At 36.6% G+C, this 11,987-nt stretch overlaps 2 protein-coding genes across 5 annotated transcripts; both read left to right on the plus strand.

Annotated features, from left to right (window-relative positions):
- LOC132183867 (large ribosomal subunit protein eL43z) lies at nucleotides 1–2,375 on the plus strand. Of its 2 annotated transcripts, XM_059597338.2 has the most exons (5): nucleotides 1–105; nucleotides 1,205–1,244; nucleotides 1,772–1,860; nucleotides 1,954–2,036; nucleotides 2,131–2,375. In XM_059597338.2, the coding sequence occupies exons 1-5, from the start codon at nucleotides 103–105 to the stop codon at nucleotides 2,192–2,194; spliced, it is 279 nt and encodes a 92-aa protein (XP_059453321.1). In that variant the 5' UTR covers nucleotides 1–102; the 3' UTR covers nucleotides 2,195–2,375. The 2 variants fall into 2 exon arrangements, with proteins under 2 accessions (XP_059453321.1, XP_059453313.1); XM_059597330.2 differs by lacking the exon at nucleotides 1–105 and having other exon boundaries at nucleotides 1,199–1,244.
- A 3,031-nt stretch (nucleotides 2,376–5,406) lies between these two features.
- LOC132185427 (uncharacterized) lies at nucleotides 5,407–10,166 on the plus strand. 3 transcript variants are annotated; one of them, XM_059600972.2, is made up of 4 exons: nucleotides 5,407–5,536; nucleotides 5,660–6,696; nucleotides 7,532–9,526; nucleotides 9,657–10,166. In XM_059600972.2, the coding sequence occupies exons 2-4, from the start codon at nucleotides 5,697–5,699 to the stop codon at nucleotides 9,800–9,802; spliced, it is 3,141 nt and encodes a 1,046-aa protein (XP_059456955.2). In that variant the 5' UTR covers nucleotides 5,407–5,536; nucleotides 5,660–5,696; the 3' UTR covers nucleotides 9,803–10,166. The 3 variants fall into 3 exon arrangements, with proteins under 3 accessions (XP_059456955.2, XP_059455495.2, XP_059456204.2); XM_059599512.2 differs by having other exon boundaries at nucleotides 5,683–6,696; XM_059600221.2 differs by having other exon boundaries at nucleotides 5,683–6,687.
- Nucleotides 10,167–11,987: the final 1,821 nt, after the last annotated feature.

The following is an 11,987-nucleotide window of genomic DNA, read 5'->3' on the forward strand; positions in this document are numbered from 1 at the left end:
TATATATAACAGCAATCAACGAAACGAGACGCTTCGCTTGGCCGCTCGATCAGGAACACTCAAAGAGAGCTTGAGCTTTCTAGGGTTTTCTGCTCCTCCAAAATGGTACTCTCTCTCTCTCTCTCTCTCTCTCTCTCTCTCTCTCTCTCTGTGTTTTTGATATAGAAGTTTGATATTGAATGTGAAGGTAAATACCCTTTGTGGAAATGGGATCCGAGTTTTACGGTGTAGGGTTTGAGAAAATGGTTAGATTGGAGTGTTGAACATGTTTGGTTGCTGAGAAAACTGTAGGAACCTTGAGAAAACAATAAGTAAGGAAGAAAGTCTTCTATTTTGGTGATAAATTATGTGTTTTACTACGTTATGCGTGGTTCGATGTTAATCTGATGGTTTTCCACTGTTTCGGTGTTGTGTCGTTTTAGATTTGATTGAAAATCATCTTTAAGGAGGTTAATTGAAGTAGATGGCTAGCTGGTTAAGAGGCTTATGGCAATCAAATAGTCTACTGGGTCGTTTAAATTTGGCCTGTTAGCTAATTGATTTTCGTATAGCTCTAAATGTTCGTATATATTTTTGAATTTGTTCATCTTGGGATGATGCTTTAAGGTTGTATGGTGTGATATTCCGTTATATCTCTGTGATGTAAAGGGTGGTTCTGTATGTATGGTCTATGGGTTTTTATATTGTCGATCATGCCTTACTAGGTGGTAGCTAATTATTTCAATTACTGTGGGGTTTGCGTGTATGGGTTGTGTCTTGAGCTGCTGAGCACTTGTTTTACAACTTTTATACTTTTCTTTTGAAAATTTCAGTGCAGCTTAACTTGTGCAAGGTCAAATCGGTTTGATTTCTAATTTGATATCCTCAGTGGCTGTTTGATTATAATGTTCTTGTAATTTGTTCAATAATTAGGCCATCAATTTTTGAAAGTCTGCCAGGTATATGTGATTTCAGAACAATTTTAGATTTGTTTGTTAGTAGTGACATCATTTTTTGTCATTTTTTTGACTTATGTTTTCTTATAAGAGGTATGGCAGTGCCATATTTTTTTGTTGAGCCTCGAGTACTTTTATTGTTGTTTTGATCCTTGAGACCAGCACTGGATGAGCTTCATGTGAAATTTACTATTTTTGTTTTTTTCATGTTATCTATTCAGCTTTCTTTATTCCTTACCTTCTATCTCAATCTTTCTTGTGTTATGCAGACAAAGAGAACCAAGAAGGCCGGTATTGTTGGGAAGTATGGTAAGTTCGATTAACAAATTTGCCCCTTGCTATAAAGTTTTTGAGACATGCAGAGTAATGGGAAGATGATTTCTCTCTTCTCTACTTTTGTACCGCTGGGTGAATAATGTTAGATTATATAAAAAGGAAGTGGAGTTGTGGTTAGCATGATATTTTGGCTGTCCATCATCTAAGAGGCTGGTTTGAAGTGAATTGAGACAAATAATATTTCTTGCTCATGAATTCTTGCATATGATCCTGGATTTTGATTTTATAGGATATACCTTTTTGGTGTTCTGTACTGATGCATCTAAGTCCTTGCATTGGGGTGGTAATCTTTGTCAGATTGAGGGCCATATAACCCTTTATCTGTGTGGGATAACATGTTCATATCATTTACCCATTTCCCATTTTCCATTTTCCATTTTCTGTTAGTCTGTCTCCTTGTGCACCCATGTTCTTTTTGATTAGGAATGTGTAGGACATGTTTATACACTGCACATATACGCAGTTAGAAAGGTGCTGATATTTATCTTCTTTCATTTCAGGCACCCGTTATGGTGCTAGTCTGAGGAAGCAGATTAAGAAGATGGAAGTCAGCCAGCACAGCAAATACTTCTGCGAGTTTTGTGGGAAGGTATTACCCTTTATCTTTCCGTACTGCATTGTGGCATTAGAGTTTACTGGGGTTTCAATGTAAGTTAGGTAATGAACGGGTGTATTCTTGCAGTTTGCAGTGAAGAGGAAGGCCGTTGGAATCTGGGGTTGCAAGGATTGTGGAAAAGTGAAAGCAGGAGGTGCTTACACATTGAAGTAAGGATTTTCTTAAGCTTGATTGTGTTAGTCATTTACCAGTACGTCTTTAGTTGAAGGTTTCTAATTGTTGTTTTCTGCGTGAATTTGACAGCACCGCAAGTGCTGTGACGGTTCGGAGCACCATCCGGAGGCTGAGGGAGCAGACGGAGAACTGAAATCATATGTTTTTGTCTTTAATTTTGACATTAGCAATCAGAATGTAGTTCTTGGTGAAAGATTTTGTGACACAGTTTGTGGCTATTGTTTTTATTTTCATAATTCGTTACATGCCTTGATGCAGACTAAGCAGGATTCCGCTGGTTATTGTGTTTAATCATTGCAGTTTTGATTTTCTTCTCTGGCTGGTATTCCGTAGTATGTAAAATCAAGGTTGGCACGCTATCACAAAGTGTGCCCTTTTTTTCAATGGAAAATGTTCAATCAGGGTCATTGAGAACGGAATTAACGTTTATGGGATTCTATTATCTTTATCCCCCAGTCGTTTAGGCCTGGTTTGGTCTCTTACATGGTTATTCGTGGCTGTTTCTATGTTGTGATGTTTTATTTACAACCTTAATTCCTATTTTTATTAAGGTTTTGGAGTTGCTCGTTCGCCAATCTTTTGGTAATAGTAGTATGAATCCGTGGGCGAAAGAGAAGTTGAGAATAAAAACATTGATAAAGAGATTTATGGGTATAGCTCTATAAAGAATTATAATCATTAGATCAACTAGAAATGGGAGATTCATGTTAGGAATTTAGAAAATTTGGATACAAAATGTCCCGTCGAATCGACAAAATGTCAAAGTGTCATTTAGGCCGGATAACAAATGATTGGTTTGGAGCAAGTCTAAATTGATAGCAGTCGGTGCCACATGCAATTTGAACAGAACATCTCCACATTCGATTAGAAAAGCATCTATATATATATATATATATATATATATTATTTTTATTTGGCGTAATTATCTTTTCACGTTTAGGTTTCAATTCGTATAGTAGATGGTACTTGACTTATGGCTAAATATCAGTTTAGTACATCCGTCACTATTTTGCCAGCCAAACTAACAAATTGTCATGTACCCTAACATATACATGTCACATGTTCTCAAAAATATATAAATATATATGAGGTGGCCCGGTCACCCCCATTTTGACTATTGGGAGTTGCTTAGCGACTCTTAGGGCCATATTTGGGTGGCTGAACCACCCCTAAGGCCATTGGAGGTGGTTTTACCACTTCCTGCGGTCGATTTAGGGGTGGTTTCGGCTACTCCTTGACCACCCCAAACCAGCCATAGGGGGTGGCTGAAGTCACCCACATGACTTCTGGGGGTGGCCAATAGCCAAAATGAGGTGGCAGCCTAATATTTTTTTTTTTAAGGGTTTAGTATTTTTAATTATTTTATTTATTGGTTTTAGGACATGTGGCATGTTTATGTTAGGACACGTGACAGTCGGTTAGTTTGGCAGAGGTATTAGACTGTCTTTTGCCTATAAGTCAAGTATCATATGTGATACAAATTGAAACCTAAGTAAAAAAAAAAAAAATGTTAAAACCTAAGTACTCTACATGAGATTCGGGGTAATGTATAGCATTATTGTATCTTATGGTAATAACTTCGTAGTCCCAGTCAACCCATTGCTCACTCCTTATTAAAAAAATAATAATAATAATAAAAAAATTGATTAAAATTGTCACGTCAACATTATAGGGTAATTATAAAATAAAAACTGATCTTTCATGTACCAAATGCTTCATAAAACACGCCATATAAGGTTTTGCGTAATGAAAGATAATAGGATAAATTATGTTTCTTCTGAAAGAATCAATGAAGCAAGCACCATGTCCCAGATGCTGGTTTGTTATTTTATTTTATTTATTTACTTTTTCTCAGCAGGCTGGTTTGTTAATTAATAATAGGGTTAAATACTAAATTAGTCCCTAGGGTTTCACAACTTTATTTTTTCCCCCCTGAGTTTTCATTTTTATCACAGGAGGTCCCTGTGGTTTTGATAAGTGACCAAATTAGTCCATCCGTTAGTTGACCGTTAGTTGACCGTTAAACTGGACACGTGGACCAATCAGACGTCGACACGTGGCACATATATTAATTTTTTTTTAATTTTTTTTAATTAAAAAAAATGTTTTTTTTTTAAAAAAAAATTAAAAAAAATATATTAAAAAAAAAAAAAAAAAAAAGAAAAATCGGAAAAAACTGGGGGTGGCCGAGCCACCCCCTTGGCAATTTGGGGGTGGCTCGGCCACCCCCTTTGGCCATGGGGGTGGCCAGGCCACCCCCATCTGGCCGGATGGGGGTGGCCGAGCCACCCCCTGGGCACCAGGGGGTGGCCGAGCCACCCCCTTGGGCCCCAAAGGGGTGGCCGAAACCACCCCCTTGGGCCCCAAGGGGTGGCTCGGCCACCCCCTGGTGCCCAGGGGGTGGCTCGGCCACCCCCATCCGGCCAGATGGGGGTGGCCTGGCCACCCCCATGGCCAAAGGGGGTGGCCGAGCCACCCCCAAATTGCCAAGGGGGTGGCTCGGCCACCCCCAGTTTTTTCCGATTTTTCTTTTTTTTTTTTTTTTTTTTTTAATATATTTTTTTAATGTTTTTTTAAAAAAAAAACATTTTTTTTAATTAAAAAAAAATTAAAAAAAAAATTAATATATGTGCCACGTGTCGACGTCTGATTGGTCCACATGTCCAGTTTAACGGTCAACTAACGGTCAACTAACGGATGGACTAATTTGGTCACTTATCAAAACCACAGGGACCTCCTATGATAAAAATGAAAACCCAGGGGGGAAAAAATAAAGTTGTGAAACCCTAGGGACTAATTTAGTATTTAACCCTTAATAATATCGAGAGAAAAAGTTTCATGTGTGAAAAATAGTTGATAAATGATACACAAACTTTCTTTTTTTTATACTCTTTTGTATCTTAAAGTAAGATACTAACTCTTTTTCACTCTTAACTGCTTACCTATTAAGGTATCAGTTGAAGAAAGAAAATAAGTAGATGAGATTAAAAAACATTGTAGTAAAAAGTTGACCTGACAAATCTCACATAAGGGAAGTAAGCACTTGACTTGACAAATTTTATATGTACTTTTAAGTGCTTACTACTTTGACGTGACAATCAACATGTAATTCTAAGTGTTTATTCACAGTAAAAAAACATTATTAAATTTTAGATAGATTAATTTACATAATTTCAAATCATTAGTGATTTTCAAAAACAATAAACACTTCAAAATGATTATAGCATTTCTCTGTATCCTTAACCATGACATTTGGCAATTATTGTACTTTTTCCTACCTTTAAGACTTTATTGTACCAAGTGTGCCGTCTGCTTTAAGGAAAGAAAAGAAGGAAGAAGGGAATCTCTTAGTTTGTGTTACCCAATACCCTCTTAAAGCCTCGCTCTCATTTTCTCATGGAATCTTAATGGTTATCTTTGCAGGGCCCAAATCTTGCTTTACTCCCAGGAACTCTAAGCACCATGCCATTGCCAGGTCTCTCTCTCTCTCTCTCTCTCTCTCTTGATTTACTGTTCTAGGATTGATCACTTCAAGTTATCATGAATTTTGTGGATTGATGAAACCCATGTTATAATGAGGATGCTAAACCTTGCTTAGACTTGCTTAATATCCAATTACAGATAATAAGGAACTGATGATGCACAAAGCTGAGAAGAAGTATGAAGTGGGTAAATTGGTGGATGAGGAAGAGGCAAAGCAAAGGCAATTAAGAGCTATTTTAAACAAACTTACTCCAACGAAGTTTGAGAAACTTTTTGAGCAAGTGAAAGCAGTTAACATTGACAATGTTGCCACTCTAACTGGTGTTGTGTCACAGATTGTTGACAGAGCTTCAATGGAGCCTATTTACTGTGAAATGTATGTAAATTTCTGTTGTCATCTGGCCGGGGAGTTGCCTGATTTCAATGAAGACAATGAAAAGATAACTTTTAAGAGAGTGCTTCTGAACAAGTGCCAGTGGGAATTTGAGAGGGGGGAAAGAGAAAGAGAGCAAGAAGAAGAAGCTAATAAAGCTGATGAAGAGGGTGAGATCCACCAGTCTGCAGAGGAAAGAGAAGAGAAGAGAGTTAAGGCTAGAAGACGAATGTTGGGTAACATTAGATTAACTGGGGAGTTGTACAAGAAGAAAATGTTGACTGAGCGAGTAATGCACGCATGTATACAGAAATTGCTGGGTCAGTTTCAGGATCCTGATGAAGAAGATCTTGAAGCTTTGTGCAAATTGATGGGTACTATTGGGGAGATGATCGACCATGAAAAAGCTAAGGAGCATATGGATAGATATTTTGAGAGAATGAAGACATTATCCAATAATATGAATTTATCTTCTAGAGTCAGGTTCATGTTGAAGGATGGAATTGATTTGAGAAAGAATAAATGGCAGCAGAGGAGGAAAGTTGAAGGGCCGAAAAAGATTGAGGAAGTGCACAGAGATACTGCTAAAGAACGACATGTGCAATTTAGCAGCTTGGGTCGTGGTTCGAGCAAAAACCAGTCAGCAAGAAGGGCACCTATGGATTTTGGTCCAAGAGGGTCAATGAAGTTATCTTCCCCAAATGCTCAGATGGGTGATTACCGTGGAGTGCCGCCTACTCAGGATATTCGGTCGGAGCAAAGACTGTCTGGTGAGGCTGGTCTCTTTCTGTCTCTCTCTCTTAAATTTTAGTTATATTAATTAATCATCAAATTTCAATGATTAGAATTCCATACAAGTTACAGCAGCCTTAGTGTTGTTTGTTTTTCACCTCTTATTGACCAGACTCTTCTTTGTTTGAGCTGCTCCCATTGATAGCACATATAAATATAGTGTACCCCCTTATTATCTTATTTCCTCTATGAGGGAGAAAGAAAATTACATGCCTTTTGGAATCTAAATATGCGTGTATGAAGCAAATACTTCCCTCTAGTTTTCTTGGATTATAAGGGCTAACGAAAGCTTCTCTGCCTTCCTTTGGAGTTCTTTACTTTGGCTAAGCCATCGTTTTACTCTAGGCTATCTTTTAGTATCATATATACATGTGATATAGACAAAAATCTCTATTTTTGACACTAGATATGTTTTCTAGAGATTATTGGAAGAGTGTACATCCCCACAATATGAAGTAAAGGAGCATCTTACATATTTTGATCGTTTCTACACTAGAGAACCATGCATTTGATCTCATATTGCCACATAAGTATTCTTACTAGACCTTGTTTAAGGCCTTCTGCATATCAAACCATTTTGATAAGTGACTAATAATTTCAATATATGGTGGTTTTTAGCTATGCAGCTGGTGGGTGTATCAGGAAACTCAAATTGTAGAGAAAGAGTCTTTATAAATGTTGCTGTACTTGATGTACTGTTCTAGGATTGATCGCTTTTAAGTTTAAATACTACTCCAATCTGTGAATTTTTTGGATTGATGAAACCCGTCTTTTAATAAGGATACTAAACCTGGTTTAGACATGCTTAATATCCAATTACAGGTAATCAGGAACTCATGATCAAAGATCTAACCTTGACCAACCAGTTATTACTGAGAAAACTCGAGCGGTGGCAATGGTGGTTTTTTGTGGCACTCAACATTTTCTTCCTCGCTGTGGGTCAATCTACTGTTGTTCTTAATGGAAGATTTTATCATGACCAGGGTGGAAATGGTAAATGGATGGCTACTCTTGTTCAAACTGCTGCCTTCCCAATCCTTTTCATCCCCCTCTTTCTTATTCCTTCCTCTCAGCAGCCTTCAACTTCATTGGCTCCACTCTCTATTAAAATTCTTGCCTTGATCTACTTCTCTCTTGGAGTGCTGATATCTGGTGACAACATGATGTATTCTGTTGGACTCTTGTACCTTCCTGCCTCTACTTACTCCCTCATATGTGTATCCCAATTAGCTTTTAATGTGGTTTTCTCTTACTTCATCAATTCTCAGAGGTTCACTGCTTCAGTTGTTAACTCTGTGGTTGTCCTCTCATTATCTGCTGCCCTGATTGCAGTCAATGACGACTCTGAAGGACCATCAGGAATTTCTAGGTGGAAATATATCATTGGCCTCCTTTGTACCCTAGGAGGTTCTGCACTTTACTCTCTTTTGCATTCCCTGATGCAGCTTTCCTTCCAAAAGATCCTGAAAAGGGAAACATTTTCTGTGGTTTTGGAAATGCAAATCTATACATCACTTGTTGCCACTTGTGTTTCGATTGTGGGTCTTTTTGCAAGTGGGGAGTGGAAGAGTTTGCATGGGGAAATGGAGAGTTTTGGTGCAGGAAGAGTTCCTTATGTAATGACTTTGGTTTCGACAGCTGTGGCTTGGCAGATTTACTCTGTTGGGGTTGTGGGGTTGATTTTTGTGGCTTCATCTCTCTTCTCCAACGTAATCAGTACTGTCTCTTTTGCTGTTACTCCTATTGCTTTTGTGATAGTTTTCCATGACAAGATGAACAGCATCAAGGTAATTGCTATGCTTTTGGCTCTTTGGAGTTCTGTATCTTATATTTACCAGAATTATCCTGATGATTCTAAGACAAGTAGAACGCTAAATGATGTCATTGAATCTCATAATGACTATCACAAGGCAAGGAGAACACAAAATGATGTTAGTGCTACCAATATTCAACACAAGGGTTCAATTCCTTCTCCTCAAACTCCATTACTGATGATGCACAAAGCTAAGAAGAAGTATGAAGTGGGTAAAGTAGTGGATGAGGAAGAGGCAAAGCAAAGGCAATTAAGAGCTATTTTAAACAAACTTACTCCAACGAAGTTTGAGAAACTTTTTGAGCAAGTGAAAGCAGTTAACATTGATAATGTTGCCACTCTAGCTGGTGTTGTGTCACAGATCTTTGACAGAGGTTTAATGGAGCCTATGTACTGTGAGATGTATGTAAATTTCTTTTGTCGTCTGGCCGGGGAGTTGCCTGATTTCAATGAAGACAATGAAAAGGTAACTTTTAAGAGAGTGCTTCTGAACAAGTGCCAGGAGGAATTTGAGAGAGGGGAAAGAGAGCAAGAAGAAGCTAATAAAGTTGATGAAGAGGGTGAGATCAAACAGTCTGCAGAGGAAAGAGAAGAGAAGAGAGTTAAGGCTAGAAGACGAATGTTGGGTAACATTCGATTAATTGGGGAGTTGTACAAGAAGAAAATGTTGACTGAGCGAATAATGCATGCATGTATACAGAAATTGCTGGGTCAGTTTCAGGATCCTGATGAAGAAGATCTTGAAGCTTTGTGCAAATTGATGAGTACTATTGGGGAGATGATCGACCACCAAAAAGCTAAGGAGCATATGGATGCATATTTTGATAGAATGAAGACATTATCCAATAACATGAATTTATCTTCTAGGGTCAGGTTCATGTTGAAGGATGCAATTGATTTGAGAAAGAATAAATGGCAGCAGAGGAGGACAGTCGAGGGGCCGAAAAAGATTGAGGACGTGCACAAAGATGCTGCTCAAGAACGACAGGCGAAAAAATTAGCAGGTGAATGACGACGGATACAGGGTTCTAACTCAGGACCTTTGCTTTGATACCATGTTAAATCACCACTTATCTCAAAAGCTTAAGTGTATAAGATATCGTTGATTTAATCTTTTAATTTATATTTTAATAGGTGATTACCGTGAAATACTGCCTACTCTTGATGTTTGGTCGGAGGAAAGTGAAAGACAGTCCTATGAGGTTGGGACCTTGTCAATTCCCTTGCTGCAAAGACCTATTGGTGATGATTCTACTTCTCTGGGACCTCAAGTTGGCTAGTAAGAACAAAAACATTTCTAATGTCTATTCGGACATCTTGTTTCATGTTAGGATTATGGTCAATTTCTTCTTTGGCTTTAAGCCTTTTTTTTTGTTAATGGGATGGTTGGTTAGTTCTTAGGATCTTGCTGATGGTGTTTTACTACTACTTGTATGCACGAGGAAAATGATATCTTGCCTCTAAATTTGGTGCTAAATCGAGACGGCGAGTGAGATTTGTGATTAATTTTTGGTTTGTTTTCGGCACATTTAAGCACCGTTTGTTTCGATGTTTAGCTGAAAATACTTTTCAGAAAAACGTGGCATAAAAATAGTTCTCTTTGCTGCTTGAGCTTCTTTTGTCTTTGTTTGTTTCCTAAGGAAAATGAGACTTGAAATGGCTTTTGCCAATTCACTGTAAAATGAGAAACACAATGGAAAGTGTTTGTCTTAGATTGGTTTCCTCCAGTTTCTCTGCAACCAAACCCTAATTTATACTGTATAGTTCAATGAGATATCAGACTCTGCAATTTTAGAAGGAATTTTTAATTGATTTGTTAATGGGGAATTAGTAGTTTATACCCTAACTCTCACCTTTTAATTTAGAAACTCCTTCATCAAGTTTATCTATCATGTTATTATGAAAAATGCTAGGTGTTCTTCTAATTATTATGTGACTTTTAAAATTACCGTTGAATCATTATTGACTTTTAATCTATTGGTGATTTTAAAAGTCACATCACAGTTAGGAGAATACTAGAAGAACACTAGAAAACATCAAGCATTTCCCTGTTATTATTCATCTAAAATAATTGAAATGTTTTGTTATTTTTCTGAATCTTGATTCGAACAATTGGAAGGCATTTCCAAGAAAATCTTGCAACAAAGAAATAACTTTTTTTTTTTTTTTTTTTTTCTTTTTTTAACGATGAGTTTTGTATGCGTAGTGCAATTCATTGAATTCAATGAGGAAAAAAAAAAAAAAAGTTTTCCCAAAATAAAAAAATAAATTAGGAAATATAAGTAAAATTCAATGAGAAATAAATTTGAAAATTAATTAAATTTTGTAAGTAATCTATAGACCTACTTTGGTCATGTGGGTCTATGGCTAGTGATAATGGATAATAATTCCTTAAAAGATAAAATTGTCATAATTTCTCAACATTTTATATTATTAAACCTTGTATCCCTGTTTCCAACTGCCAAAAATAATGGTTTAGAAATTAATAATTGACAAGATGCTAAATAATACTATATTCCTTAAAAGTATCGAATTGGGATTTTTATCATTAAAGATGGGCATGGCCTAGAAGATTCAAAGAAAGAGAAGCCTATGATTGCAAATAATTGACTAATTTAGGCCATCTGAAGTGTTGACTAATTTCTTTAGAGTAATTTGGTTCCTAAATGTGTATTTGCAAAGATACTCTTACATTCATTTCGATGGTTGATGTTATATGTTTTAAATCACTCGAAACACTTCACATTAATCGATATGAAATAAGTATGATGAGTGGTATCACTATTTGACAAATTAGAAAATGCAAAAGAAAGTTTTGAAATGAGTAGTGAAAAGAGTTTGAGGTTATGATGTATTATGTAGCTTTTCACTTTTTTATTATTTATTGACAAAGTTTTCCTCCAAAATATTTTCTCCAGATATCTTTAGAGCATGTGAGATTGTATACTCCAAAAAGTAACATGATTCTCTCAATTTCTCTTGAAATGGGAAATAATCATTTCATGGTCCGGATTAGATTTCGCAGTATCTAACTTTATATACCGATATACGTTGGTATGTCATACTGCAAAATCTAATATGAATCATGACATAAAGATGGTCATATTCATTCTAAAGACAAATATCAGTTTAATAAACTGGACCGAAAAAAACTTTGGCCATCATTTGTGGCACATTCACTCTCCTTTTGAGTCTTGGAAAAGAGCAAGGTAAAGCAACAAAGGAATGGTGAAAATGCATGAGAAATGAAGCTGACTCTAAATTTGATTTTTCTAATGAAGATTGTCAACTTATTTCAAAAAAAGAAAAGAAAAAGTAAAGCACTATAATGATTTTTTTTTTTTTTTTCCCTTCCTTGTGACATCAAAGATTGCAGTGGAGATACAAGTAAGCAGGCCTTTTGTCCTTTACTATGCTTTCATATGACAACTAAATTTAGCGAATAATAGGCAATTTGTATGATGA

The sequence above is a fragment of the Corylus avellana genome, chromosome 2 (assembly GCF_965113065.1).
Source record: "Corylus avellana chromosome 2, dhCorAvel1.hap1.2, whole genome shotgun sequence".
Classification (NCBI taxonomy): domain Eukaryota; kingdom Viridiplantae; phylum Streptophyta; class Magnoliopsida; order Fagales; family Betulaceae; genus Corylus; species Corylus avellana.

Coding starts and splice junctions, on each gene's coding strand:
- LOC132185427 (XM_059599512.2), top strand. Junction 6,697..7,531: donor AAGACTGTCTGGTGAGGCTG/GTCTCTTTCTGT, acceptor ATCCAATTACAG/GTAATCAGGAACTCATGATC. Junction 9,527..9,656: donor ACAGGCGAAAAAATTAGCAG/GTGAATGACGAC, acceptor ATATTTTAATAG/GTGATTACCGTGAAATACTG.
- LOC132183867 (XM_059597330.2), top strand. CDS start 1,199: ATGCAGACAAAGAGAACCAAGAAGGCCGGTATTGTTGGGAAGTATG. Junction 1,245..1,771: donor CGGTATTGTTGGGAAGTATG/GTAAGTTCGATT, acceptor CTTTCATTTCAG/GCACCCGTTATGGTGCTAGT. Junction 2,037..2,130: donor GGAGGTGCTTACACATTGAA/GTAAGGATTTTC, acceptor TGAATTTGACAG/CACCGCAAGTGCTGTGACGG.